Below are 27,010 nucleotides of genomic sequence, written 5' to 3'. Positions count from 1 at the left end.
CTGTCCCCGTCCCCATCCCTGTGCCACCCCGGCGCAGGGCTGAGCCGGCTGCGTTGCCGGGACGATCCGCGCTCGGCTGGCTGCAAAGCGTTTAAGCAGAATTGAGTGTGTGTTCAGGCACTTTCAAACACAAGTAATCTTCATCTGGGAGACGGAAAGTGAAATATGTTATTGCCGGCCGCAGTAAATTACCCGTGCCAGCTCTCGCGTATAAAACATCGCAGTTCCCGGCCAGTGCACTCACTCACCCGCGCTGTGCTGCCTGCCGCCCCCCATAAATTACAAAATAAATGGCTGGTGGTCAGCCCTGATGTGGTGTCGGGGCTCGCGTGGCCACCCCAGCACCGGCACGGCACGGGCAGGCAGCGCCAGGCAGGACGAGGGTGCTGGGGACCAAAGCCTCCCCGGAAAGTGCTGGGTCCTGCTGGCTGCGGACACCATTGGCACCCACAGTGCCTCCCAGTAGGGTCCCACGTCAGGGTGTCCTCGGCATCGCATATGCTCCTGCTTCGTCAAGGCTAACGAGCTGCAGCGGTGTGGGCAGCGGAACACCCCCAGGGATGGCAGGAGGTGAGCATGTGGCTCCTGTTCATTTTTTCTTTCCAGGAAAGGCCTTTGGAAAGCAAACCCCAAACCCACAAAATAAATAAAATAAAATAAATTCCTGCAACTTTAACAATCATTGTGTTGGATTTGGGAGATGTTATTCCTTGTGACAGACAAGGGCAATTATCTGCTATCCGCCAGCAGTTTTAGCCTAATTTCATTACTGCTGTGCAATTCTTCCCGAGCCACTAGTCTATCACTGTCTCACAGAAAGGATTAGCCGGCACTTTCTTCATCTTCAAATGAATTTTAGCTGTCATGCCCTTGATGAATAGAAGAGGGAGGACTGCTAACCCACGCGAGGGAGCCCGGCAGCCCGGCTGTGCTGCCAGTGCCCGTGCCGGCACCAGGACGAGTGTCACCGCCAAGCAGCATCCCTGCTGTTCTCTGGGGACCGCACGTGGGACACGGGCAGGGCTGGACGCCCCTGCCCAGGCGCAGCCTTTCTCCCAGCATCCGGGAGGGATTAAAATGACAACATCTGTAATACAAGGAAATAATGAACACGCCATCTTTCTCCCTCTCCAGAAGATGCTTATCTGTCAGTCCACGCCACCGAGGAATAGAGAAAAGCAATTTAAACTTCAGAGCTGAAACCGCAGAGGATGCTGCAGGGACAGATGTCCAGGCGACGGTGTCATGTAGGGACCCGCTGCGGCCCCGGAGCGGAGGGGTGAATTGATGCTTCACCCTCCCCGCCAAGCTGGAAAAAAAGCTCGATGGCCCCGCACCCACGTGGTGGGAGGACACCTGCACTGAGGACACACCGGGGGCTCTTGTCCTCACCAGAGCCCCCTCCCCAAATACCAGGGGAAGCAGCTGAGCTCCCTAGTGCGGGATCCCTGGTGTACCCCGAGATGCGGGGGCAGGATTGTGGGAGAAGGTCCCCAGGGCCACCCCGGGGTGCGGGATGTCACCTTCGCCAAGGAGAAGCTCCGGAGCCAACTGCCAGTGGTGGGGGCTGGCGGGAGCCCCGGGCTCCGTTATTTTTGTAAATGTTAATTCCCAGCCGGCACATCGTCCCGGCAGAATATTTTAGCACCTTTAATGCAATTTCCTACTCGCTCTGAAATATCATTTTAATACAACCCAGCCGCACCGTATACCTGCTCCCTAATAAACCTCTGCGACTTTAATGAACTAAATAGCAAATTACTTTTTTATTCAAGAATGAAATTTCATCATATTCATAATTCATATTTTATTTCAGACATCTGCTGCTGATTACATTACATTTAACTAAAATTAGATGATGCTCAGAATGTAATTAAGCCCCTGCCAAATTCTCTGGCCCACCAATACCAGCCTCGCTCAGCGGGGGCCGCTTGGAACCTAATATGTAATTAGGAGCTATTTTCTAGCTGTTTTTAAAGTCTGAAAATTAGCTGCCTTTATTAATCACACAGACAAATATAAAGCGAAGCCAACGCTTGCTGAAATTTCTAAAAAGGATTTTTTTTTAATTATACACCACATAGTGCTGAGACTCATTTTGAATGTTGATTTGTTGTGCACTGACATTTTGACAACTAGTTCTCAATTTGTCTGTCGTAGTTAGGCAACAACAAAGCAGACGGTAATACTTAACTTTCAAAACCTTCAGCACGCCAGGAGGGGAGAGGGAAGGGAGAGACGGGGGGGACGGGCTCCCCATGGGTGCTCAGCACCCACACACTCGGTGCTGAGCCCCGGCCAGACCCTGGCAAAGAGGGAGCCCCAAAATCCACAGCACTGGGGTGGCGAAGGGCACAGGGAGCCCTTCTGCAGCAGTGGAAAATCTGCAAATCATCCTTGAAATGGCACTGGGGGGGTCCCAGTTCACCCAGGAGTCCCTGGTCCTCCCTAGGGACACAGGCCAGCACCCAGCTAGGGCACCCCCAGCCCAAAGGGGACCGCAGATGCCCCAAGCCCCCCAGGCTCCTGGTGCAGAGCTGAGTACATGCCACTTGGTGCTGAGCACTGACCGCTATGCAGGGGGTCCCCTGGTCTCCCCCATCCCCAGGAGGGACCCGGGAGCAGTGGGGAGCCCTGAGGGTCCCGAGCAGCCCCCCCTTGGCTGCGCACTGACATTTCCTCTCCCTCACTGACCCTTTTGCTGTTCTCTGTTATCTCAAATAATGTCACTGCCTCTTCAGCATCTATTCACCGGAGCAGAAAGAAGCCACTGCTGACACGGATTTAAAAAAAAAAATAAAACCATCTGTGCCTGGCAAGGCATGGGCAGCACCCACCAGGTCCCAACAGGCAGCAAGCAGTGCAGTTGTGGATTGGGAGGAACCTGCTGGGTGGGGGGACAGGATCCCGAGAGACACCCCGGTGCTGCCCGCTCGCTGTGGCGACAATGCTGCCCTGTGCACCAGCAGCATGCATGGGCAGCAAAGTTTTTTTTATACAAAGCATTTTCTTTTATGCTGACAAGAAATGCTGGTGTCCCCCAGCTACTGCCAAGTCCCACAGAAGAGAAAAGGTCCCTAACACCCCGGCCAGGCCTCCCGCAGCCCCCAAGTCACCCTCACCAGCTGGGGCTGCCGGCACGTTCACCAACACCTTGATGCACCATGCATCTTTTTTTTTTTCAAAAGGATGGAGTGCAGCCTCTCCTCCCAACTCCCACACTGGCTATTAGAGGCAAACCCAGGATCGTTTGTCTTTCTGCAAAGCTCATAATGTGAAAAATGAAGCACAAGAAAAATTAGCCAAATTACCAGGCTAATCCTTCAGCAGCAATCGCTGCTCTGCTGCACATCTGTAAAACGAGACCAAAGAGAGCAGCCGGGGCAGCACAGCCGGGAGAGCACGCGTGGGTGTGCAGTGCAGCTGGGGGAGAGGAGGGGACAAGTCTGTGGGGAGAACATGCTCTTTTGGCTTCATTTGTGCTTCAGTTTTGCTCCTGAAGCAGCGAACTGCAGGGAAAGAGGAGCAGGGGCTCGGGCTGCCCGAGGCATGGGGATGGGTCCCCACGTCCCACCGTATCTTCCCGCAAAGCCGGTGTGCGAAGCTCAAGGAATCGCAGGAGGGGGCTGCAAGTTGGTGCAACTAAAGACGCAATTCCCATGTGAAAGTTGAGGTGGGGTACGTGCCAAATGCCCCCCTCGCCAGTTATCCCGACGCTCGTAGCGAGGCCCCTGTGAAGCCTCAGATTGAGAACACGGGAAGGAGGGAGCGGGTGCTCCCGAGCACGCAGATGGATGCGAAATTCCTGTGTCCTCACAAACTGGGACCAGCTCCAGCTGCTGACTCGGGCAATTCTGGTCCCCGTGGCACAGGGAAGGCAGAGCCGGGCTCTGGCAAAGCCCTGGCACTGCAAGGGGGGCAGCATCCAATTTTAATTATGATTTAAAATGGCAAATCAGAATTTCTATACCATTCTTTTCCTCCAGCCCTTGTCGTACTGTCTGCAGTGGAAAGCAGCTAATGAGGATCAGCCGCAGACATGTTGTTTTTGAAGCGAAGTTTCTTCACGCTGAACTTGGCATTTCTTTGTGCTAACCAGGAGAAACTACAGACACATTTAAGCGGTTATAGAGTCAACACGCTTCCAGATACTCACATTGATTACACTGTATTAGAAAATGGTAAATTATTTATCAGGCTTTCTGACTTGTGATTAGCGTAAAGCTGTTCTTGGATGCAAATTGGAATTGTAATTAGACATGTAGAAACCCGGCATCTGAAACCTGTTTTTATTGAAGCAGTGTAAGGTACTTTTTTCCCTTTTGTATGCGGTATAATTATCAAAGAACACTTTGCACATTAAAAAAACATCAATTTATTAAAACCAGAGACAGTTTTACATCTGATCAGCGAATAAAGCTGGTCATCACACTGCCTGGATTTTAGAGTTAGTACATCTCAACTTCTTACCCTTGATTTTTTTTTTTATTCCTGCACTGGGAGAGGACGGAGTAGGGGAACCCCTGCCAACTTATTACTCAGCTTTGAATGAAGCAACTCTTGAACAGAACTACACTTAAAAAAAACCCCAAACACACCACAACAGACAAAAAGAACAATGATAAAATCTCCCTGGCAGGTACAGAAGAGACCACAGCCACTAAGCATCAGCTTATTCCTTCAGGATCCTCTGGCCCTAGACGCTCACCTGCCAATTCCCTTCAGTTCTGTGGTTCAACTCATTAAAATTTCAAGAGTAAAAACTGCATTTACATTTGTGTAACAAGTTTAAATCCATTTAGGTTTTACAGTTTGCCAATTGCAAGTTATGGTCAGCTTTTGAGGCAGATTTTTTCCCCCTCCAACTGAAAATTACTTCCAACTACAACAAATTTGTGTTTGCTCTGTCTCTGCTTCCCTTTGTCCCCCAGCCTCCCCCTGCCCTGGCAATGGAACATTTTACACACCCAACAACAGGCAGGGTGAAGGACGTGCTCATGAAGGCTGAAGCATGAGAGCGCCCAGAACAGCTACTGCAAGGGGAAAATTTAAGACTTTCTTTGCCTTTAGCCACCCTCCTTGCAGGTGACAGCTGCTGTCTGAACCTGATCTCAAACGTGTGAACAAAAACCAGAGCCCAGTTACAGGACCCTATTTATCAGCCCAGGCAGACATTATGGGAAAGAGTGAAAACAGTGATAACTTCATTAGACAGGAGCTGTTTCTTGCATTTTAATTTTCCAGCTCTTGATTAGTAGCAGGTAAGAGCTGTATGTAGTGGTTTCCTCTCCACTGTGAATCGCAGGCAAGGAGAAATGGAGACCTGAGAGTCAAGCCCTGAGCTGCCAAGATGCTTTTCACCCAAAAATGTCAAATTCACCTCACCAGCCTCGCTGCCCACCCTCACAGGGCGCTGGGGAGAAGGGGAGAGTCACCACATGCATCTGAAGCAGCGGAACCAAAGCAAAGTGTCATTATCCGCGCTGGAATCCAGCCAAGCCCCTCTCCTCCTGCCCCTCGGGATTAGCACAGCAGTCGAGTAAGTAAATTCAAAACAGGATTTTGAGAGTAAGTGAATTCAAAAGAGGATTTGGAGAGCCTGGGTCAAACTCACATCGAGCCCAAGTGCAAGCAGTTGCTCCCGGGTCCTCATCATAGCCCCCGCTCCCAGTGACACCAGTCCCGAAATTGGCTCCGCATCCATGTCCAGATGCCCACAGCCACACAGGAGAGAGGGAGAGAAGTTTCCAGGCACCAGGGCACGCACAGGTATCACTCCGAGGACATGGTGCCAAAAGCTCCGTCTTGCCAGAGGCAGAAGCTCAACTCTCGGCGAATACATGCAGCACTTCGGCTTTTAAAGACGAGGAGGAGTGCAGGGTCACCCCGGGGGCCCCGATACTGGTCTCCCAGCACTCGAATCCACAGGCACACAAGTCTCGCTTGGCTGCTTCCATGGCCAGCGCGGAGGTGTCTGCCGAGAGGAAGGCGAGAGCAGCCAGTTAGTCAGCGAGGCCACTGCACAAAGAGCGAAAGGGCCATCGCACGTGTCAATGCCCTGAGGATCTGACACATGTTAACGAACGCACCGAATCGCCCCTGTATGAAACACTGCAGTGTTAATGGTTGGACTTGATGATCTCAAAGGTCTTTTCCAACCAAAATGATTCTGTTCTATAAACCACGCTGCCGGGCAGCTCTGCTAGACACCGTCCCAGGCTTGTGATGCGGCTTCACACGCCACCACGGCCAGACAAGTGCCAATGTCAGATCCCTCTGCTTCCAAACCTGGACCCGCTGGCAGGGTCAGGCAGAATGGGGGGAGGATGCCCGGGATGAGCAGAGCGTTACTGACCTGGTCTCAGTAGGGTGATGCCACAGCCGCCCCCGCCAGCCCCCGTCAGCTTGCTGTGCAGGCCGTGGGATGCTGTCACCCGGCACAGCCTGTCCAGGGAGGGATGGCCGACTCCGATCACGTTTAAGTGGTGTTGGTTTATATCAAAGAGTTCCTAAAAGCAATTGCACATAGATGACATGAGCAGGTGTGGTGAGAGAGGCTCTGCAGAGCCGTGGCTCCCTCCCCAGTGAGGCGCAGGGAAGCTGCGCTTTCTCCCCAGCCGCCCCTCCATGGCCACCTCATTTCTGCAGGGATTTTGGCCACTAGCACGTCTTGGGAACCAGCAGCAAGGTCAAGGCCAGCAGCTGAGCCCCAGGCTCCTCACCTGTCCCTGTCCCCCTCGTGACTTGTGCTGCAGCTGCTCACCACAGTGACTGTGGCACAACAGCTTCTGGACCTCCTGAGCAAATCCTGGTCACCACAAGCTGCCAGCAGGTATTTATCTCCGGTGCTAAATCAGAGGTCCCCAGTGGCTCCTGACTGTTCCACCTCTCCCTGTCACCCGAGCGCTGAGCAGGACACGGCACAAGCCCCTGGCTGGCTGTGAGGCAGGCACTGAGCCAGCACCGCTCCTTCCTGGCTGTCACCCTGCCCTGCTCCGCAACCCAGCCAGCAGAACGACATCCAGGGCACTTGTGGCACAGCCGGGTCCCAAACGGCATCGCTGGAGAGATGGCGTGGAGTTATTAGGTTGCAAAAGTAACTGTGGTTTTGGACACAGTTTAGTGCTAGATTTAGGTTACGGTTGGACTCGATCTTAGGGGTCTCTTCCAACCCAAATGATTCTATGACTATTGCTGTGATCTTCCAGACACGTTGAGATTATCAACCTTTGGTAAATACTCCAGCTTTTTTTGCAACATGATTTATAGCACTTAACATTGTATGGCTCTGTTTAATGAATGGGGCTACCCTGAAACACCCTGAGGGCAAAGTCAATGTAAGATAGATGTATATAATTTGAGAAAATATATGATACACAAATATATTTTAAAAAACACATTTTAAAAAGGACAGCAAACTTAAGCAAGCATTTCTGAGGTATGTCGAGAGGCTAAAAACCTCCCCAGCCGCAGATACTCTTTCGAATCAGCTTTCCAACCCAGAACAATACCAAAAAAATAATGCAATGCAACATCCGAGCCCCGAACAGCCCGGGGGGCGGAGCCATGGCGCGCGGCAGGGGGCGTGGCCCCACGAAAGGGGGCGTGTCAGAGGCGGAGCCCCGCGGTAAGTGGGCGGGGCAGGGGCGGAGCCACTGAGAAGGGGCGGGGCCCAGGGCAGCCCAAGCTTTTCTGGAGGACCCTGTAAGAGTTGGTTCTTTTTAACCTTTGTTGAAAAGATGAAAACCAGACTCCGACATGGGACACTCTGCACCGTTTCACCCACTTCCTCGCTTTAGCCCCAGATACCATCATGTTTCCCATTAATACTGAGCATATGGGAAGAGAAATAAAGCCCCAAAAAATAACTTTTCGGAATCTGGACCACATCAAGGGAATCATGGTGGCAGCAGGAGCGAGAACACCAGTCACTAACAGGCTTTAGTCAAGGTATTTCAGGAGCAACAGGAACGCTCTTGCAATTCAAGGCCTTGGGCGAGAGCATGTTCTTCCCTCTCTCCTTCCCGTGCTCAGCTGCAGGTCTAAGATGGATCCCTGCAGTACCCGACAGAGACAGGTCACCAGCCCGACACAACCACACTTACTAGAACCCTTTGAGCACTTGCTCACCCACTGCACTGTGTGTTTATCCAGCTGTGTACTGGCCATCTTGTCCAGGAGGATACTGTGAGAGACAGAACCGAAGGCTTTACTGAAATCCAGAAATATCTCATCAACAGGTCCAAATGGCCCAAGTGATGGACATCACCCTGCAGAGGTGGGAGTTACAGCTTCTCTCAGTACTAGAGGTGAAGAATCAAGGAGCAGAGGGAAGGGTTTGGCCTGCGCTCAAAGCAATCCTGGGGGAGGGTCAGGAACTGACACCTGCTCCCCAAACACCCCAGTGCCCTCCCAGCTCGTCAGCACCATTGGTGGAAGAAGCTCCTGCTCGACAACGCTGCTCTGACACCCCGACTCGATCATCTCCCTGGCGTGTGATGGCTGTTCCCATTGCTGTCCTGGTCCCAGAGCAGGTCCCTGACAGCAGCCCTGTGCTCCCTCCTTCAGCCGGTGCCACTACGTCCTTGCCCACAGCTCCCAGGGAGCCAGGAAGGACGCTGGGCACAGGAGTGGCGGGAGCTGCACTGCAGTGCGGCAGGAAGAATCGGTCACATCACCCTCCCGCAGCTCCACATGGGTCTTTTCCCAACTCCACACAGGAGTGGACGATGCAGAAACAATCCCTCTCCCCCCTCCAGAGCATTTTTGTATCGCATTTAAACAAATGTGGGGAGACGAATTAGCCAGTCGCATGCAGAGCGTGTATATCATGAGTTCTGTGCTGGGTTGGACAGACGTCCGTCTCGAGGCCTCTTTATATGCCTGAGCGAGGGCACAGCCCCATCTATGATGATCCAAGACACCTGTCATCTCCTGATCCAAAATCTGCCAGGAATCAGATGACAGCTTATGACACACTAGACTAGTTCAATGGTTCAAATACAATGCTGTCCAGAACTGCACATTTCAGAAACAGCCAAATATATATATATGCTGCATATAATCAGCTGTGCCTCTACGGGCTCTTCAAGCACAAGACAAACCAACAGACTGGAGACAGAAATCCACTCACAGCAGTGCTGCTTCCTGGGCATTCTGTACGAGGCTGCTTTGGCATCTTTCACGTGAGGATCTCAAAGCACACTTCAAATCAACTGTCCTCTGCTGGGTTTGCTTCAGCTGGGCCTCTGCCACACACCCTTACCCCGTGGCTGTACGAGTCAGTATTACGGTGCTCTCGGCACTGCAAAAAACCTCTTCCACTTGGACGCGTATTTCCCCCCACCACAGCAGCCTCTCTGATGCTGAGCAAAGCCAAGACAAACACAGATCCTTGTGTGCACCTCATGCATCAACGTCAGGTCAGCTCTGGGCACAGCTCTGTTTGCTATTCTCGGGAGCCAGGATGAGCGCAGAGCAACGGGAGTTGGCTCGGAACCAGCCCGTCACAAACCAGTGGCTGCTGGGCACTCTGCTCCTCGCTCCAGCCCTGGCAGTGACAAAGCAGCTGCTTCACAGGCAGTGACTGCCAGGACGAGCACGGCTGGCCCGCGGTGCAGGGAGGCAGCGTCTCGGCCTGAGCTCACACCACATTTCTTCGCAAAGGGAAACAAAAACCTCCAGAGCTACAGGTCCACAAAGCATCAGGCCTACTCCCTCCTCCCACACCGCTGTAGAGAGACACCAGCATCATTTTCTGTCCCTTGGCTCCAGGAAGGGCATTAAAAGCAGCTCACGCAGACCACAGTTTCGCTCGGAACTGAACATTTCCTGCTATCAAATTTTTTCTTAGACCTAATGTTCTTTAAATGACATTTTGATGTTCAACAGTAACAGTGTCTAAAAATACTGGCGAACGAGCCCCTTACCTCCAGCACAGGGTAATGCTCTGGTGATGAATTTGCAGACATCACTTCCAGAACACTTTGGCACTCCTGAGAAATTGCGTCAATGGAGTCCAGCACCGGGTTCATTATAGCAGGGAACTGAGGATGGGGAAGGCGAGATGTGAGAAGACTGCTCGCTGGTCTTCTAATACCGCTGTGATAAAACCAACTCCAGTCCCTTTGAGCTAGACAATTCCTCCCCCGTTTGGAGCTACTCTTTGATGGACAAACCCCCTACAGAGCAGCGCAGTGACAAGTTGCTCCCACCTGTTGAAACTGGTGGAAGAGGTGAAACAGGCCAGAGGAAGGAACTATTATTTTCATGGTTGCAAACTCATAATTTTTGTGGAAAGCCTTGTCAGCGTTGGAGAGAGGGGGGAAGCAAACTGAACCCCGGTTCCCAGGGCAGCTGGGTGTTGGCCAGCAGCAGGTGGGGATGCAGTGACCACAGGAGAGATCTCCCAAGAGATCCCCAGGAAACCTGCAGTCCCACAAGAAATCTGAGCTCGTGCAGGTTCTCTCCCCACCCCAGCACACTTCTCCACCCCTGCAACCGCCCAAGTGCTGCACCTTCAGGATCTTCTCTTTGACACCAGCCACCAGGACCTTGGTGCTTCGAGGGACTTTGGTGTTGGTCAGCAAAATCCTCAGCATTGGCACCCTGGAAGCAACAAGACATCTCATCTCTGCCCTTCACAGCCCCCAGCAGCTCCCAAGGCCCAGACAGCTGCAGCTCCTTCTGCCTCAAAAGTCCTATTTGAGCAAGACACCCAAGATAAGGAGTCCCACTAGTTTTAAAAAAGTTAAGCAGATGCTTAAGTGCCGGCTGGGTTCAGGCTTGTTCCTCTTGGGTACAAAGAACAACTGTACTCATGCTATAAATAGAACTGTAATGTATTTACTGAAATCCATGTTTTTCAAGCAAAATTTTTCCTTTGAAATGCTATCTGCGACACTAGCCAGGAGTAGCCATTAACTGCTAATAGAGCAATTTCATGCACTGTGAAAGATTTTAATGGAGTCAGATTATCCTTCATTGGCAGGAGGCAGAGGGAACAGGGTTTGTCTCTGCAGCCCAGTTTTCACACACTCCTACCACCAGGTACACAAAAAGTTCCCCCTCCCCGCAATGTCATTTGCTGCCAGGAGCAGATCCGCTCCTGCTGCCCATAATGCCATGAAATTAATATTGATCCTTTGTGCTGTGTTCATCTAATGTCAGATAATGACCAAACATTTCATTGTTCCCGTCCACCTCAAACCAAGTTAACACTCAAGCTACCCACACCCATGGCAAAATCTGGCTACAAAGCCCCTCTCCACCAGGCTTTTAGTGATCTCCTGTCAGTCCTGTACCCTCCAAGACCCACCCAACGCCTCTTCGACATATTCCACCCACCGTATGCAAGTGTTATTTTTAAAACTCGAATATTACCTCTTCAGTGGTGTGATTTTTCCTGATTGGTATCTCAGGGCTCCACCTAAAGTAAAACACATGCATTGTCTCAGTGCACAGCGAGCTGAGAGATAACACGGTGTCGTAAGAGACAGGAGGTCTTTCATCTTTCGAACCGCACCCAGAGCATATGACAGTAATTGCAAGAAACACCAGCTAAATGAACCATGTTTTCAGACAGCATGAATCTGCCTAACCCTGCTGACTTAATGAGGGTCTGGCCGGACGTAGTTAACCCAGCGCCTTTCCCTTTGCTCTCCTCAACTTCAGGATCACATTAAATATTTTTCAAAAGGCAAAGAGTTTGGCCAGTGTTAAATCTTCACTGAAAAAAAATATTAAAAAAAAAAAATCATCAAGCAGCAACTCCCTGGGGCAGTGCCAAGCACACAGGTTTCAAACCTGTGCGCTCATGTCAGCAACCATCCTTCAGCATGGAATTTCATTGTCCAGAAGGAGTGTCTCACTTGGCTCTTACTTTTACAGAGGCATTGCGATTAGGTCTCATTAGAAAGATTATTAATAGTCTCCAAGGACACTTCCACACCACTTGGAAATCTCTGCTAATTGAAACTAAACGACAGCTGTCCAATTGCATTTTCAAGTGCATTATCCTTAGGACAGGATTAGGTTTCTTTGTTCATGCCAGAACGTTTAAATATCAGTTATTTGCAAGAGGGTCTCTGCCCCACAGCACTTGCCTGTGGAATGCAGATCTCTGGTGTTACTGCAGCCAGTTCCAGTGTACATATGGGGCAAAGCACAACAGGGAAGAATTCCCTCTACTCAAAAAGGGACCTGAATTTGGGAGTTTCTGGCCCCTCTACTGCACCTCCATGCAGGGAGACAACCTGCTCCACCCACAGTGCTGCAGCAACCCCAACCAAGCCTTATCGTTTGCTGAAATGTCAACATGTGGCATCTGCTCAGCACCTTCCCACAGCTGATGCACGCTCTGCGGTGGAGAACAGAAACCTGGCCACTGGCCTGCTGCCCCACCAGCCCCTCCTCAGCACCTACATTCAGTGCTGGGGAGCAAACACTCACATACCCCAGGTTCCAACAGCGTTATCCACACCCGAGGGGTTGCCGTGGATCACCCGCTCCCCCTGGAAGGCCCAGCTGTTAATCAACGTCAGCTCTTCTTCTGTCCACCTGAAAAGGATGAAAATGACTCCAATACACGAGCAAAACCAGCACCCACCAAGTGACAGAGCAAAACACCAGAGGCCACAGGACATGGAAGAGCAGCAGGAGCTACACAAGACACCCAGTTGCTGCGGGATGCCCAGCACCCTGAAACCCCTCTCTGCGCTGCATTCTTGGCGGCAGAGTAGGCACTAAACTGGCACTTGGCAGTTTTCTGCACAGCAGCACATAGAAACACATCCAGACAGCAAGGAGAATTGGTGCTGCCCCATAGAGAGAGCCCCAAGGGCACAACTGGTACCCAGGGCTCCTGCTGCAGGACAGCGGGGAGGGAGGGAGCAAATTCAGGGAGAAGATCCTCACCCTGACCTAGTGGAGACCAAATTTAACTGAATGCAAGTCCACACCTGTCCCCACCTCCCCAACACTGCATGTTACCACACATTATGGCCTCAGATCCTGCTCACCAACAGGCAGGATGGTGTATTTATAGACGCAGAAGGTACAACGTGAGAAGAGAATAGTAAAAGTTGCATTTCACATGTGCAACTTCAGCTTCTCATTGCCAGTTGCTCAAACTGGGTCAAACGGTGTAGTTAGAAGTGATTTACTATCTCCAGCAAGACTTTGATTTTTATGGATTTACTCCTAACACTTGAGACTGCACCGTGTGCTGGCACTCAGAGCACAGAAGGGAACCAAATGCATATCCAGAAGGTGTTATGCTAAAAACACAACAGCAGGTCTTTCTGTTGTCTTAGAAGCAGTCCCATAAATTGGGAAGTGCTTTGAGAGTTTAAAAGCTGGCACGAAGAACTCTGTGCCAGGTCAGACCCAGCAAGGATCAAGGTCTCTGACTGAACATACTAAGTAATGGGCTGTAGCAACACAAAAAGCGAACACAGAGCTGCCAGTCACAAGGCAACCGCTGGATGCGCCTTCAACGCAACCCCACCACAGTGATTTCTTCCCCAGCGTCTCTCAAAACCCCACTGCTCTGTGCCTGCCTCTGCAAGACACATACCCACACAGCCACCCCCAGACCCGCCAGCCCATTTCAAACCCACCCACTCCCTCTACGCTGGAGGATTATCTCAAATTTGGGCACACTACAAGAAGCTAGACACCCACAGAGAGCCAGCTGGCCCTCCTGCACCCTGCTGTGACACAAATACATCTCCAACCCCACCCCGGAACACTGTCTGCAGTCCAGACACACAGCACATGTCCCAAGCCACCACTCAAATGGCCTAATGCACAGCGGTATCAGATATCCCAGCACCAGTGATGTTCTGCAGCAAGAAGGCACATTCTACAGGTTTTTAAAATATGGTGCCCAGAACTGGTATTACATGATAGAGCAGAGGCACATACAAGGATTTTTGATAAGCATCACACAATCTTACATGAAATAATGAGAACAGTCACTGACCACTACTAAGGCATGGCAGAAATGCTGCGAGCCACCTGCAAGCTGGAAACTGCTTCCTTTAACTCTCCACTTCCCCAGGGCTCAGCTGAACGTCTTTATCCATCTCCACACACCTTTCATTTCACTTGCCAGTATTTAATCTGTGAAGCATTCAGGAAAACAGCTCACACCACCGCTACTCAAAATAGAAGCGCAGTTTGCTGTAAACCACTTGTTTTTAATCCTCTTTGAGAGGCTGCGATTCTTCTCTACACAGGAGTCATTATATCACGCTGCTCTTTTCTTGCAACGTTAAGCAAAAACCTTCTGAAGTCTGACACCCCCATCTCTCACTTACCCCTCTGCATGCCAGCTGGAAGAAAAAAAAATTACACTGTATTCAAGCTGAAGCTAAGGCACATGAGCAGGGAATGAAGACATCCTCACTACCTGGTTTGGAACTGGCCTTTCATTTCTCCTGCCACATGAATATTTGGGAGATTTGCCTGAGCACAGCATACAAACTGCTCCCCTCCAGGAACCTGTTTCTGGGTCAGGCTGCAAACTCTGGTTTTGAAGCAGAACAGGGGCACCCCCTCTTGCTGCCTCATTTTCAGTCCCACACAAAATCCAGCCATAAAAGGTTGCACCTGGCACCAAGCACACAATAGAGGGTTCTGCCACTCCAGCTGTGATACACAGCTTTAAACAGAGCCTCCTCAGACACACCACAGAGAAGTTTTTCAAGACTGAACGCCAAGGGAAAGCAATCCAAGGGCAAAAGGAAAGAAACTCCCTTTCACCAGCCACTGATAAAGAGGAAACTCAGGCAGGAGATCAGGAAGAAATGTACCACACACAGAAAAAAAAAATCATGTGAAAATGCAGAAAAAAAACCAGAAAAGATCCTTGATTCCTTGAGGTCTCAAAGTAAAACCTGATGCTCAGAGACAGCAAGGAAATCGAAGTTAAAAAAATGCACCACATTAAAGCGCGTGAGGGATTTTTTGTTGTGTTTTGTTTGGTTTTTAAGTATGTGTATCTTACACTAGACAAAGAAAATGGTGAAAGTTTTACCGAGTCTCTGCACTCAGTTGCTGTTATCAGGAGAAGCGAATTGTAAACGCACAACTCACAAGTCAGCGCCCCGGGACAGGGTGCGCTTCTGGTGCTGGGAACGCAGGACGGCAAGAGGAGAGGAACGGAGCTGGTAAGAGGAAAGACGGGGCACAGAGAGGAGCCAAAGCAGGGAGGCTTCCCTGACACACTACCTGGCTGTGGACTCTCCCTCCTTCAACGGGCAGGAGATGGCTCTGCAAGCTGAGAGCAGTGCAGCCGCCAGGCAAACGGCATAGGCGGCACTTGAACCCAGCCCAGCTCCCGTGGGGAGCTCCGACCACACCAGAATGTCCACGCTTGGAACATCTCTGAAAGACAAAACACACAGGATGTAACGCAACCACCTTGAATTCCACCTTGAGACAACATTTCAAAGGCAAAAGGTGCCAATTAGGACTGGTCACAGGACAAGCTGGTTGAAAACAGGCACCATCAGCAGAGGCACAGGCATCCACAGGCAGGGGCTTCAAGAGTGCTCCTTAGCACAGCTGAGGAGCCTTGCTAAGCCATTGTGCTAGAATAAAGCCTTGCTCAATTGGATCTGTGATTAGCACAGCTTGTGAGGCTGCTAGCAGGGGCACTTAGTAACTAAATACTTGAGTAGCACCATAAAGAGACCCTTCAAAGGTTGTTGTAAACATGATTGTAAACGTATTTCTAAATAAAGCCTAAATATCCCAAATCCATAGCTGCATAATTACATCCCACTGGAGCAACAAGCTGATAAGGAAGATGAATTCTGCACCTCTCTGTGCCCACAGGCCCTTTTTCTCCACCAAACACATCCAGGTTGTGTTACAGACCCCAACAGCAAACCCAGGAGCTTTTCACTAGCTGACGAGTGACAAAAACTATGAACTGATGGCTTCAGAGCAGGCTAGTGACAGCTCCAGCTACTCGAGGACTGCTACGCGTCACAATTCTTTAACCTTTGGCTCCTTTGCTATGAACACTGAAGTCAAGCTCTGACTTGATTTAAAACAGCAAGTGGTGCTGCCTTATGCAGTGCCCTGAGCACCCGACCAGTCACTTAGGCTGGTATAACAAACAGTGTTGGGTGAGTTCAGAAACTGGAACAGCCTTGTGCTGCAGTTACACCAAGTTCTCATATTTTTAGGGAGATTCAGCCCACAAGAGGGGTCAGACTTAGCTCAGACCATGAATTCAGAGCTCATTTCTGTAGCAGTTTGATTTCTGCAGCATTTTTTCTAACCTAAGCCAGGATGAAGTGAGCTGCATGCTGCAGGGAGGGGTGTCTCTCTCTGCTGCTGTCAGCTGGGCAGGAAGGGTGGGATGAGCTGCTCTGACTTCAGTACCTCAAAACTAGAGGTCTAAACAAGAGCAGATGATTCCCAGCCCACCTGCCAAACAGCCCAGCTCTATGGAGTGTTTCCTGAGGTGCTCTGAACCTAAGCAAAGTGAAATTCATTGTAATTTCGTATTTTCACTCTCAGATTTGGTTTATTTCTCTGACCTTGTAGAAGCAGCTAATGGCTACAACCACCCAAGACAGAGCATTTATTTTAGGACGGGGAGACAGCCTTACCCATACTTAGCCGAAATAGCCAGGCACATATACAGAAAGGCGAGAGTAGCAAGGCTCTCAGGAGCTGAGGCTTCGGCAGCGATTCCAGCAAATTCCCTCAGTGTATCCAACTGTTCTACGCTGGGGGGCTTAGATTCATCAAAGTCAGCTATGGAAGCAAGCAGGGGAGAATTTAAACACTTAGAAACCAGGGAATTGTTAAACATGAAAGCAGTATTTACAAGAACATCTCCTGTTGCAGTAGGCAGAAACAGACTGAGCCAACTTCAGATTTCACCTACAAACTTTCTGTCTGCAGATTCATGATAAAATAAAAGCAAAATCTCCACCAGCCACTCTGAAAACCCCATGTTTCCACACTCCACACCTGCATGGTATTTCAGTAACTGTCTCCTTGCCTACACTTCCCAGTGCACCCACCCATCACTACGTAGAACTTGCAAAGTCACAAACTCTTTATTAATAAGGAACACGGATATTCTGATGCCCTTCACATGAGTCTGGACTCCAAATGCCCAGCAGCAGGCATCAGTGCAAGAGAACTTCTGGTCAGTGCTGACAGAGGTTACCAATGCTCTGACTTGGCAGACTTTCTGCTTAGCAAACAGTGTTGCGAGGGTCACAGGAGTTACTGCCAGGTACTGCAACACAACCACCAGTCAGGGGCTTCACCCAGTACAATACGTTGCAGAAACTCCAGCCCGGGCTGGTATGGGGCAGGAGAACAGGCCCTGCATCCCTGCCTTTTCCAAGAGCTCCAAACTCAGACCAGCTTCAGACACACTCTCTTGTTTTGTGCCCCCATCTAGTGCCGAGTTCCCTGGCTGGCTTCTGTACGTATTACAACACGGCCTGAGTAGGCGCAGCAACAGAACAAGGTCCCGAGAACCTGAACCAGGAGGACACGGCTGCAGCAAGGGCCGCTCACAGGTACCACAGCATCAGGCAGCAGCTCACAGGGAGTGCAGTGCTTGGGCTAGGGTGTGCAGGGACGCGTTAGTTCAGCACACACGGAGCGCGGTGACACGACGGGCCGCAGCACGAACCAATACCCGCTCGGGGGTCCCACTGGGTCACCGGGCACGGCCGAGACCCCACAGGGGCAGCGCGTTCCTCCTCCCAGCGCTTGCCTGCAAACCCACTCCGCAGGGCCTGCAGAGAGGGGATGTCCCAGCTCCTCAGGACGCCGACCCCGGGCAGGCGGACACAGACCCGGCCCTCAGCGCAGGGCCGCAGCCGGAGGAACGTCCTCAGGTCCAGCGCCACAGCCAAGGCCACCTGTGGGCGAGGAGAAACGGCGTGAGGGAGGTGGAGGGAGGCGAGGAGAGCCCCGGCGGCGGCTGGCTCCTTACCTTGCCGTGCACCACGGCGTGCTCCCCGTGCAGGATCGCCTTCCCCGGGGCGGACAGCACCAGGCCCCGCTCCCACATCGCTCTCAGGGTCCCACACCGCCGCCTCAGCTGCCCAACTCCAACTAGGCGGACTGACAGCTCCACCCACCAATAGGAACCGCGCCCTGCCCCACCCTCTTTGCTCGCTAGCCAATAGCTGGGATCCTGGTAGAGGCGGGACTTGAGAAACACCAATCGGAAGGCGGCGGTGCGGCGTGGTGCGGCGCTGGGGTGACAGCGCGCGTGGGCGAAAGGAAGGACGGTGGCCGCGGAGGGTCAAGGCCCGGCGGCTACGAGCGATGTCACCGGGAGCGGTACTGCGGCGGGCGGCGGCGGCGGCGGGCCGGGGCCTGCGGGGCCCGCTGGGCCGGCGGCAGCGGAGCGGGCCGGGCAGGTGAGCGCGGGGCCGGGCCGGGGGCCGGGCAGGGCAGGGCCCGGCGGCCCCTCTGACAGCCTGCGCTCCCGCAGCCCCGACGGCGGCTCCTCCACCCGCAGCGACCGGGCCCCGAGGATCTACACGAGGACGGGAGACGCAGGTGGTGACGGGGAGCGGCGGGGGGGGGCCCGGGGGAGGGCGGGGCAGGGCCCGGCCCGATCCCCGGCCCTCGGCCTGGCCGGGCCCGGCCCTGAGCGCCTCCCGGGCCTTTCCCAAAGGCTTCTCCAGCACCTTCACCGGGGAGCGGCGGCCCAAGGGCGACCGGATCTTCGAGGCCCTGGGAGCCACGGACGAACTGAGCTCGGCCATCGGGTAACCCCGGGTCCCAGGGCCCCGTCCCGGGTGAGGGGCTGTGGAGGCCCGGCCGTGCCCCACCAGGGTGGCCCGAACCCCGGGAAGCCCCGGGCAGCCCGAACCCCGGCCCTCCCCATGCACCGGGGCCGGTGACACCGTCCCAGCCCCTTCTGCGGGTCTGGGCGTCCTGGTCCATTAACACCCGCTCCCCCGGCCCCACCGCCCGCAGGAGGGAAGGGGATGCCCTGTGCCCTGACTTCTCTGGAGTCTTGCCCAGACAAACAGCCAGAGCATCTGAACTATGTGTCTTTCATGTGGAAAAACATATGCACACTTGTGGTAACTTTCCCCTTTCTAACTAACTTGCTTTTTTTAAAACCTAGGCTTGCTGGTGAATTTAGCAGTGAAAAGGGCCACGCGTTTGTTGAGCAGCTTCACAAAGTGAGTATTAATGATAATCCTCACCCAGTGCAGCCAATTCATCAGTGCTATTGAAATGTGTTCTTAAACTCTTTAATTTTGGACACACTGCTCCCATTGACACACAGGAATTTAATAAATTTGGTATTTAAATAAATACTTAAGACTCTGACCATTGATTACTCTCTAAGAAATTTCTTTAACCAAGAAGGAAACTGGTAGATCAAGTGATTAGTTATGGGCAGACAAGCAGATCTCTAAATCTGTTCAGACCTGTTGCTGTACACGGTTGTGGACACAAGTCTTGTCACGCAGCCTCAGATTTGAAATTGGGGCAAAGTAACCACGTGGGGAGGCAGCTCCCACCGTGGCCGTCTGTGGGTTCTGCTAATTAGCATCACTGTGCACAAGAACTCTGAACGAGTTAACCGGAGACTTTAAAAAGCTTTACCAGACTGCCTGTCAGGTGTCCCAGGCTGTGGAGGGATGTCCCTCTTGGAAGCAGATGTGACATCGAGCCAGCACCGTCTGCAGCTGTTTGTCACTGCCTTTCTTCTAGAGGTTACTGGTTCTGTGTCCTACCAGCAAAGGGATTATGTGAGCGCTCCCCAGTCTGCTTTCTGCAAAGTCAGCCAGGGCAGTTTGATGTGCCAGTGAAAACAAGTACATGCGCTAATCTGGCTTCTCATAAAGCAATTAGGGTGTCCTTATCTGATCCCCCCTGCCAGCAGGCCAGGGGATGATGAACAACAAGGGTAGGATCTTCTTTAATCAGCACAACCAGCTGTCTCCTCCCGGAGCTTGCTGCGGTTGTACTGGAGCATCAAAGGCTGGTTAATGAAAGCGCTTCTGATTTTTGTCCCGATTGCCACATCTAGGTCCAGTGCATGCTGCAGGACGTGGGCTCCAACATTGCGACGCCTCTCTCCTCAGCCAGGGAGGCTCACCTGAGTAAGTCCCACTGCACCTTTCCTGGGATAACGGGTGGTGAACCCTGGCTGTCCCCCTGTACTGGCGCTGGACTGCTGCGTGGTGTTAATAGTTTGAGCTGCCCAAGGCTGCTCTGCAGCATCTTGTCTGCTGCTGAGTGAAGTCACACGCGAATGGAGTCACATGCAGTCCCACAAGCTGCTACGTGTGTGACTCGAGTGGTGTAAACTGGCCTGAGGCGCTGCCGAACGGGGAGCCAGCCCTGCTCTAGCAGGATTTTTTTGGGATGCTTTCTTAGGATTTACTGATCCAAGAAATACGAAACTAGAGCTCTATCTGTAGAGGGAATCACTTCTATATTTCTTTTAGCTGATTCTTCTTTTCCCTCTATAGAACGAACATCTTTTAGTGAGAAGCCAGTTCTGGAGCTGGAGCAGTGGATCGACAGTTATTCGGAGCAGCTTCCTCCGCTCCGAGCCTTCATCCTGCCTGTAAGTTCTGGTTGTGCCTCTCGCCGACTGGGGAGGCCTTGCTTTGCTTGGGTAAAGCTGCTCCACCACTTGGCATGGGAAAACAGGTTGTGAGGCTGTTATTTGCACAGACAAATACCAAAAGAAAAGCAGAGAGAAGAGGTTGAGTTAAATTTCCACATCCTACCGCATTCAGATATCTCTTCCCTGCTGCCCAGCTATAACGCAGGGTTCAGTTGTGCGTGTGTGAGATGTGATAAGCTTTGCAGCAGTTGGACAATGAGGCGGATGGCTGTATGTGTTGTTAGCAGACACTGATGTGCTGTTCCATTGTTGTTGCAGTCAGGAGGTAAAAGCAGCGCTGCTCTCCATTTTTCCCGAGCTGTCTGCCGCAGAGCTGAAAGGTGGTGAGTGTTGGCTGTAGCATAACAGAAAGAAATTGATAAAAGGTGATGAGAATGCTATGAGAGCAAATTGTTGCAGTCAGAGCAATCAACCATGGCTGTATTGTGCTGGCTGGAGCTTGTGTCAGGCTTTGTATGTTTGTATTAGTAAAATTCCAGGAGTGTAGTCAGCAAAAAGCAAATCTCTTCTGTGCCCTGAACTGGGTCATCTGAGCTAAGAACTTCAGAAAGACCAGACAGGTTTATGTTGAGACACATCTACGTGTTCAGCTTGTAGCCGATTTGGAAGCTGCGCACTGGCGGGTGGGAGATCCAGGGAAACTTTTAGCAGCTGAAGACGTGCCAGCTCACACCCACCCTGTCCCACTGCTCCATTGGAGATGAAAACTCCCCTGGGAAGGTCTGTAGGAGAAAACTCCATCTGCTCGTTACTAAATCACTGCAAAGTCTCTTGCATTAGCCTGAACCTGCTCATCCATGGTTCTGAGTTGCTGGGGGTTCTCTACTGCACGGATTTTTGTGGGTGTGCTCTGCTGCAAGGATTGCTGCTCTGACAAGATATCCTGCAGCAGCACCATCTTCAAAAATCTAACATCGATCTTCAAAAATCTAACACTGCAGTCAGTGGCTTCTTGTCAAAAGAAAGCTGGAAAGGGCTGTACCCTGGTCAGCTCTGTTCCCTCAACAAAAGAAGGGTCCATAAGGGCGTGAACTGCGAACTGCTCCCATTGCTCAGTGACACCCACTGATGAGTGTCCTGCAGATGGGTGGAGCTGCAGCTCCCAGAACAGGGACAAACATTAGTGGCATCATTTGACTACCACAGGTTCTTCCTGGGGAAGGAAACAGTAATGGGGCGGAGTGTGAAGGTTGGTGCTCCCACAAATCGCAGTCCTTTGTGCCTTCGGAGCCAGAAAGATAAATACGTTAAAATTGACGTCTTCTCTTTCTAGTGTGGTGCCTTTAGTACAAGCAGGAGAAGCAGATCCAAACGTGGCCAAATATTTAAACAGGTAAAAAAACCAATCCCAAACCCTTACTCTGTACTACCGAAGTGTGCCTGGTGGTGTTCCCGTGGTCTTGGGATAGAACCACGGGGTTTCACCTCTCAAAAAGTTTCCCCTCTAGAATAAGATCTTTGAAGGATCAATAAGCAGCTTGTTAAAAAGTCTTCTTGTGAGGTCTGTGTGTGTGTGGATGGTGCTGTGGAGGGAGCAGCCAGTCTTCTTACAGAAAAGCCATTTTGGACTCTTTCTTCCGTTACCCACTGTTCTTGCACTGCGATCCCATGTGCTTTGCTGTGTAGTTGCACATCACTGGGTACAAATGCACCTGGTGAGAGGAGGGGTTTCACTCCTGTTCCTTTGCTTTTCAGATTGAGTGACTATCTCTTCGTTTTGGCACGTTATGCTGCAATGAAGGAAGGGAAGGAAGAGAAAATATATGTAAAGCCGGAAGCGTAACTGGGAGTGGGAATGTTTGTTTCCTTGGTCATGGGAAGCGAAATCCAGCGGACTGCTTTCCCCATCAAGGAAGGGAAAGAGAACAAGCCCGGACTGCAAATGTGAGCTGCCAAGAACGTCCAGCTCCAGTAACTAGACTTTGTTCATAAATGCTGTGAGGAACAGAGGTCGGCCATGTCCAAATGTCAGAGTTACTGTTGGCTCTGGATTGGGGCTCAGGCAGGAAACCCCAGAGACCCACAGCTGATTTCTAGAGATGTCTCCACTTCCCAGGGCAGCGGCAGGTGCAGTGGAGAGGCATTGACAGGACTGTGAGGAGCGAAGAGGAGAAAACCATCAACTTCTCTTTGTAAGTCATAATAATGCTCCTACAGAACAACAACTGTGTGGAGATGCAGGAAATATGTCCGCAAGCTTTGAAATAATAAATACGATTTACTTGTACCAAAGGGCCCTTAACTGCCGTACTTTAATACTGAGCCCAGCGTGCTTTTCTTTTTTGAGTTGCTTTCAATCCATCAGCCCTGGCTGGAGCTGAGCTGGGTAGATTTACAGGAACACACCGAGAATTCCTTGGCTCTGGCTGCTCCTCTTTATGCATGTGAAGAATGTCTCTGTGCTGACAGCCCTCTGCGGCCTCTGCCAGGAACGGGGCTCACACAGGACAGAGGTATTAAAGTGGGAAGGGCCGAATCTTGCAGGTCATGTGCAGGCGAGGCGATTCTGTGACTCAAGTCACTAAATTTGCAGATAAAGAGGTGGTGATGAGCAGCAGGGACCTGGCACCTCGTCAGCTAGAGCTGCAAGAAAGGCTGACACCCAAATGGGTCTGTATGTCACACATACCGTCCGCAGTGACCTCAGCCCTCAGCAGGGTGGGTGAGCATGTCCTAGAGCTTGCAGAATCTGGCCACAAATACCATTACAGCAGAGTGCAGTGCTTCAACAGAGACAATATCCTCCCTGTCAGCTTCCCAATGGACTGAAAACTGCCCAAAATGACACTCGGCACGTGAACAAATGCATTACAGCCAGCGGAATGAGTTAATGCCCACGGTGTCTAGAGAATACAGACAATTACAGTTCCACAGTGAAGTCCAAAGCAGTTCCAGCTTGGAAATGTAACTGGGAAGACCCCACGTCAGGGTGGTTTAAGGCTTCCTCTCCCTGCATGGAGGGTGGTTGCACATCGAGGGTGCTCATCCTACGCCAAGGCTGCAGCCTTTAGTGCTGGGAGCTTTTCAGCCAGTTGTGCAGCTTCCTCTCTTCTATTATTTAAGTAGAAACAAGCTTAAACTTGCTCCCGAAAGAGTCTCTGGCTTTGGTGTTAACTTTTTAATCAGAGTGGGGTCAGAGTGAAGAAAGCCCAGTGCTAATAGGTAGCGCTGTCTCATTATTCACCTTTTTTTTTTTAACAGATATTTCATGGCTATTGTTAATGCACATTTTTCACAGAGTAATTTTCCAAGCCTTAGCCTGTAACACATCCCCTGACAAATGCTCCTGATTTGGACTGTACCGTCAGCTGCAATGTCACATCAGACATTTTCTCAATGCCTGCTCCAGACAGGCCATCCAGTTTTATGATAGCTCTGTCTCAGTGATCACTACTGAACCTTAAGAATCTAGAAGCTTTTCAAGTTTAATTGAATAAAACTCTTTGCAATATAAATTCTTCATGAATGCTATATAAATCAGTTCCAGGATGGATTTATAGTATTTTTTTTTTCCAGCGGGGGGAAGAAATCTCACTACTGTTTTGGGACCAAAGCTGGTATTGTTTTGATTGCAAAGAGAAATAAATTTAGCTACTACACTTTAACATGATGTAGAGATTAAATTTATTAGGGTGCACTCAGCTCCCTCTCTCTCCCTTTCTACCCAAAGACGTCTGTGCAATTGTTTTGCGGGGCTGAAGCAGAGGGAGGCTGGTGTCTGGGGTGACCCTGTGGTTTCAGTTAAGCTGGGCACAGAGGGCCAGGGCTTAAATTTAGGCCTGAGCAGAGACCAGGCTAAGCGCGCTCCCAGCCCCAGGGGCTGCTTCAGCTCCACAGGGGCCACACTTGGCCCCTTGAGACTTCGCAGCGTGCAGAGTTTCTCCTTTGGTTCCCCACCTCATCGTACAGCGCTCGGCTGTGCAAAAGGGACCTTTCCTGAGTGCTGTCCCCAGGGTCCCTGGGTCACGGAGCAGCACAAGAGCCTGGCAAGACAGTGGGCAGGAGAAAAGCATCACCGAAATGAAATACGGGCTTTAAAACAAATAAAGCTCCATCGCTCTGGGTCAGCATTTGTTTCCCCAAGTCCTTTGTCCTCACCCAGCAAATCCAGCCGTACAGCGCAGGGATTCCAGCGCCTGTGCCTCATTAATATCCCGGGAGGAAGGCAGATGCTTTGTCCGTCCTGACCGTCTGCAGAGCCCAGATCCAGTCCTGCCTAGCAGGGCTCCTTATTTATGATGACGCCAGAGCTGCCAGCACAGACATATGTTGCTAAGGGTCGTTTATTCTTGTTTGTAAAATGTATGGCTGCTCCCAGCTTACACGCTGTCAAAACTGGAAGAACTGGCCCCAAAATCTCTTGCTGCATGATTGGATCAGACGCCTGTACATCTGTTAACGCTGTAGGAGCTGTAAAATGAAATAAGTTTCACTATAACTCAAGCACCTCTATTACCACCACAACGTGCAAGCAGCAGAGCCGGCTGCTGCTCCTGCAGAAACGACACAAACATACATTTTGCCAAGTCATATGTAAATTTATCCAAGGCAGCATTCCCTCTGCTGATGCACAGAAGGAAGGACTCGTACGTGTGTCCCCACCTCGACAGGACGTGCTGGCCCCCCCAGCCCGGGGCTTGGCGTGGTGCTGCACCTCAAGGGCGAGTTTTGGGGTGCACGCCGCAGCAGCGTGGAGCCAGCAGCAGCCCCGCACTCCTCCTCTCCAGCTGGAGGAGCAGAAGGGACCACATCTGCCACTGGGTCAAGTCTTCTGCAGTTGCAAGCCTCTGAAAATCCCTTTTTGCCAGGAAGTGGTCAAAGAAAAACCCTCCCCATCCAAACAGCTTGTGCTACAGCCTGGTAAGACCTGGCTAGAAAAGGCCAGTGATGGCACCTTCAGGTAAAAGCCACTGTCCCTGCACCAGACAGAAGCAGATGCAGCCCATGTGCATTGAGGAAAGGGCTGTCTTGGTCCCTCAGCTCCAGCTCTGCTCCAATCCAGCACAAAGTGCCCGTCTCTGTGCCCCATCCCCGCTGCGGCTGCTCCGCAGGGCGAGCACGGAGGGGCAGAGCGAGAGCTGGTGCTCCAGCCACCCCAGGGGAAGCTGCAGAGGGTCAGTACTGAGGAACTTGACCTTAGAAACAGCCACAAAAGCTCATTTCTGAACAGCCCCTGTACAATGTGGTGGCGCCAAGCCAGTGCCACGGAGGTCTGACCACCCCATCTCCCAGCCAGGTCATCAATGTGCTGCAGGAGCTGCTGCATGTCTCGGTAAATGTGAGCAAACACAAAAATAAGCTGCAGGAATACCTGATCTTGTTGTACTTGGGGGTGTGGAGACCAGAGCTTGGGACATCTCCTCCCTCTCCGTCTAAACCCGCAACCGCCCTGGGAAGGAGCACGGGCCGAGAGGTTGTGCAAAACAGAGGGAACACCGGTCTGTGGTGTGGGTCAGGGCCTGGGCCAGGCTGGAGGAGCAGAGGAGCAGCGGGGGAAGCTGTCAGCTCCCCAGCACGCCTGTGCCCGCACAGCAGCAGCAGCGCATGTCCCCGGCCAGCACCTGCCCGCACGGCAGCCACCGCGGTTGGGACACCCCAGCACCGCCGCTGAGGCAGCACCAGCCTCTGGCGATCGCTCCAGCTCTCCATGCCCAGCCCGTGCGTGGTCTGAGCGCCTTGGCCACCATCAGGCGTCACCTTCGGTCAGTCCCGAGGTGCAGTGGTGTGCACGGAGCCATCCCCGGCAAGACCGTGCCATGCTGGCGTGCCACGCGGCGACGGGGAAGCGGGCGCTTTGCAGGCCTGGCTGTTCGCTGCCAGCTCTCTGCCTTGGCAGCATCTGCTGTGGGGTTTCTTTTTGCTGTTTCTGACGGCGCCATATGCCTCTGTGTCAAAACAATGGCGCTTGCACACTGACTGTGAGCCCTCTCCCTCGCTCCCACCGAGCTCCCTCTCCCCAGCGAAGCCGCAGCGCCCACGGGGCTGGTCTCGAGCACACGGTCCCAGGGCAAACGCAAGGACGGGCACGGCGAGAGCGGGCAGGGAGCCAGGGCAGCTCCACACACCAACTCTGAACTCTGGGGGAACTCCTCGCTCCTACCAGGATGCTCCCAGAGGGGAGCAACACAGTGCCTATCTTATTATTATTATTATTACTAACAACAAACCCCATGTTGGCTTGAGTGGCGGGTCCTTAGGGCAGTTTCTAAAATATAAAAGCGCAGCCTTGCCCCACAAACCCATGTCTCCCTACGCCTCTTCTCCCTCCCCAAACCAAGAAGTGTAAAATTCCTTGGTGCAAAGATCCAGAGTTGGCCCTGCTGACCACCCACACCCAGGCCTGGCTCTTCTGAAGGC

General features: G+C 52.0%; 2 protein-coding genes across 4 annotated transcripts; one reads left to right on the top strand and one right to left on the bottom strand.

The window, feature by feature from the left end:
- Positions 1-4,360: 4,360 nt before the first annotated feature.
- Positions 4,361-18,087, bottom strand: MVK (mevalonate kinase). The gene is made up of 10 exons (XM_065646398.1): positions 17,981-18,087; positions 17,681-17,906; positions 16,629-16,776; positions 15,235-15,390; positions 12,455-12,558; positions 11,383-11,428; positions 10,518-10,608; positions 9,930-10,046; positions 6,356-6,509; positions 4,361-5,974 (listed from the first exon to the last, which is right to left on the bottom strand). The coding sequence occupies exons 1-10, from the start codon at positions 18,056-18,058 to the stop codon at positions 5,823-5,825; spliced, it is 1,272 nt and encodes a 423-aa protein (XP_065502470.1). The 5' UTR covers positions 18,059-18,087; the 3' UTR covers positions 4,361-5,822.
- Positions 18,088-18,276: 189 nt separating this feature from the next.
- On the top strand, positions 18,277-22,915 carry MMAB (metabolism of cobalamin associated B). Of its 3 annotated transcripts, none has more exons than XM_065646433.1 (9): positions 18,277-18,413; positions 18,488-18,555; positions 18,674-18,767; positions 19,133-19,190; positions 20,048-20,120; positions 20,493-20,590; positions 20,912-20,973; positions 21,927-21,986; positions 22,349-22,915. In XM_065646433.1, the coding sequence occupies exons 1-9, from the start codon at positions 18,319-18,321 to the stop codon at positions 22,434-22,436; spliced, it is 696 nt and encodes a 231-aa protein (XP_065502505.1). In that variant the 5' UTR covers positions 18,277-18,318; the 3' UTR covers positions 22,437-22,915. The 3 variants fall into 3 exon arrangements, with proteins under 3 accessions (XP_065502505.1, XP_065502504.1, XP_065502506.1); XM_065646432.1 differs by having other exon boundaries at positions 20,912-20,976; XM_065646434.1 differs by having other exon boundaries at positions 20,916-20,976; positions 22,349-22,433.
- The last annotated feature ends 4,095 nt before the right edge of the window (positions 22,916-27,010 follow it).

This window comes from Caloenas nicobarica, chromosome 16 (genome assembly GCF_036013445.1).
Source record: "Caloenas nicobarica isolate bCalNic1 chromosome 16, bCalNic1.hap1, whole genome shotgun sequence".
Lineage (NCBI taxonomy): Eukaryota > Metazoa > Chordata > Aves > Columbiformes > Columbidae > Caloenas > Caloenas nicobarica.
Note: the sequence above shows the minus strand (reverse complement) of the source record. Positions and strands in the feature narration are given on the sequence as shown.

Bases quoted from the DNA above. Each gene is read 5' to 3' on its own strand.
- MVK (XM_065646398.1), bottom strand. From the start codon at position 18,058: ATGTGGGAGCGGGGCCTGGTGCTGTCCGCCCCGGGGAAGGCGATCCTG. The intron at 11,429-12,454 runs GTATGTGAGTGT...GTTTTACTTTAG, and splicing joins TAACGCTGTTGGAACCTGGG to GTGGAGCCCTGAGATACCAA. The intron at 6,510-9,929 runs GTAAGGGGCTCG...AATTGCTTTTAG, and splicing joins AGCATTACCCTGTGCTGGAG to GAACTCTTTGATATAAACCA.
- MMAB (XM_065646432.1), top strand. From the start codon at position 18,319: ATGTCACCGGGAGCGGTACTGCGGCGGGCGGCGGCGGCGGCGGGCCGG. The intron at 20,121-20,492 runs GTAAGTCCCACT...TTCCCTCTATAG, and splicing joins AGCCAGGGAGGCTCACCTGA to AACGAACATCTTTTAGTGAG. The intron at 20,977-21,926 runs GTGAGTGTTGGC...TTCTCTTTCTAG, and splicing joins TGCCGCAGAGCTGAAAGGTG to TGTGGTGCCTTTAGTACAAG.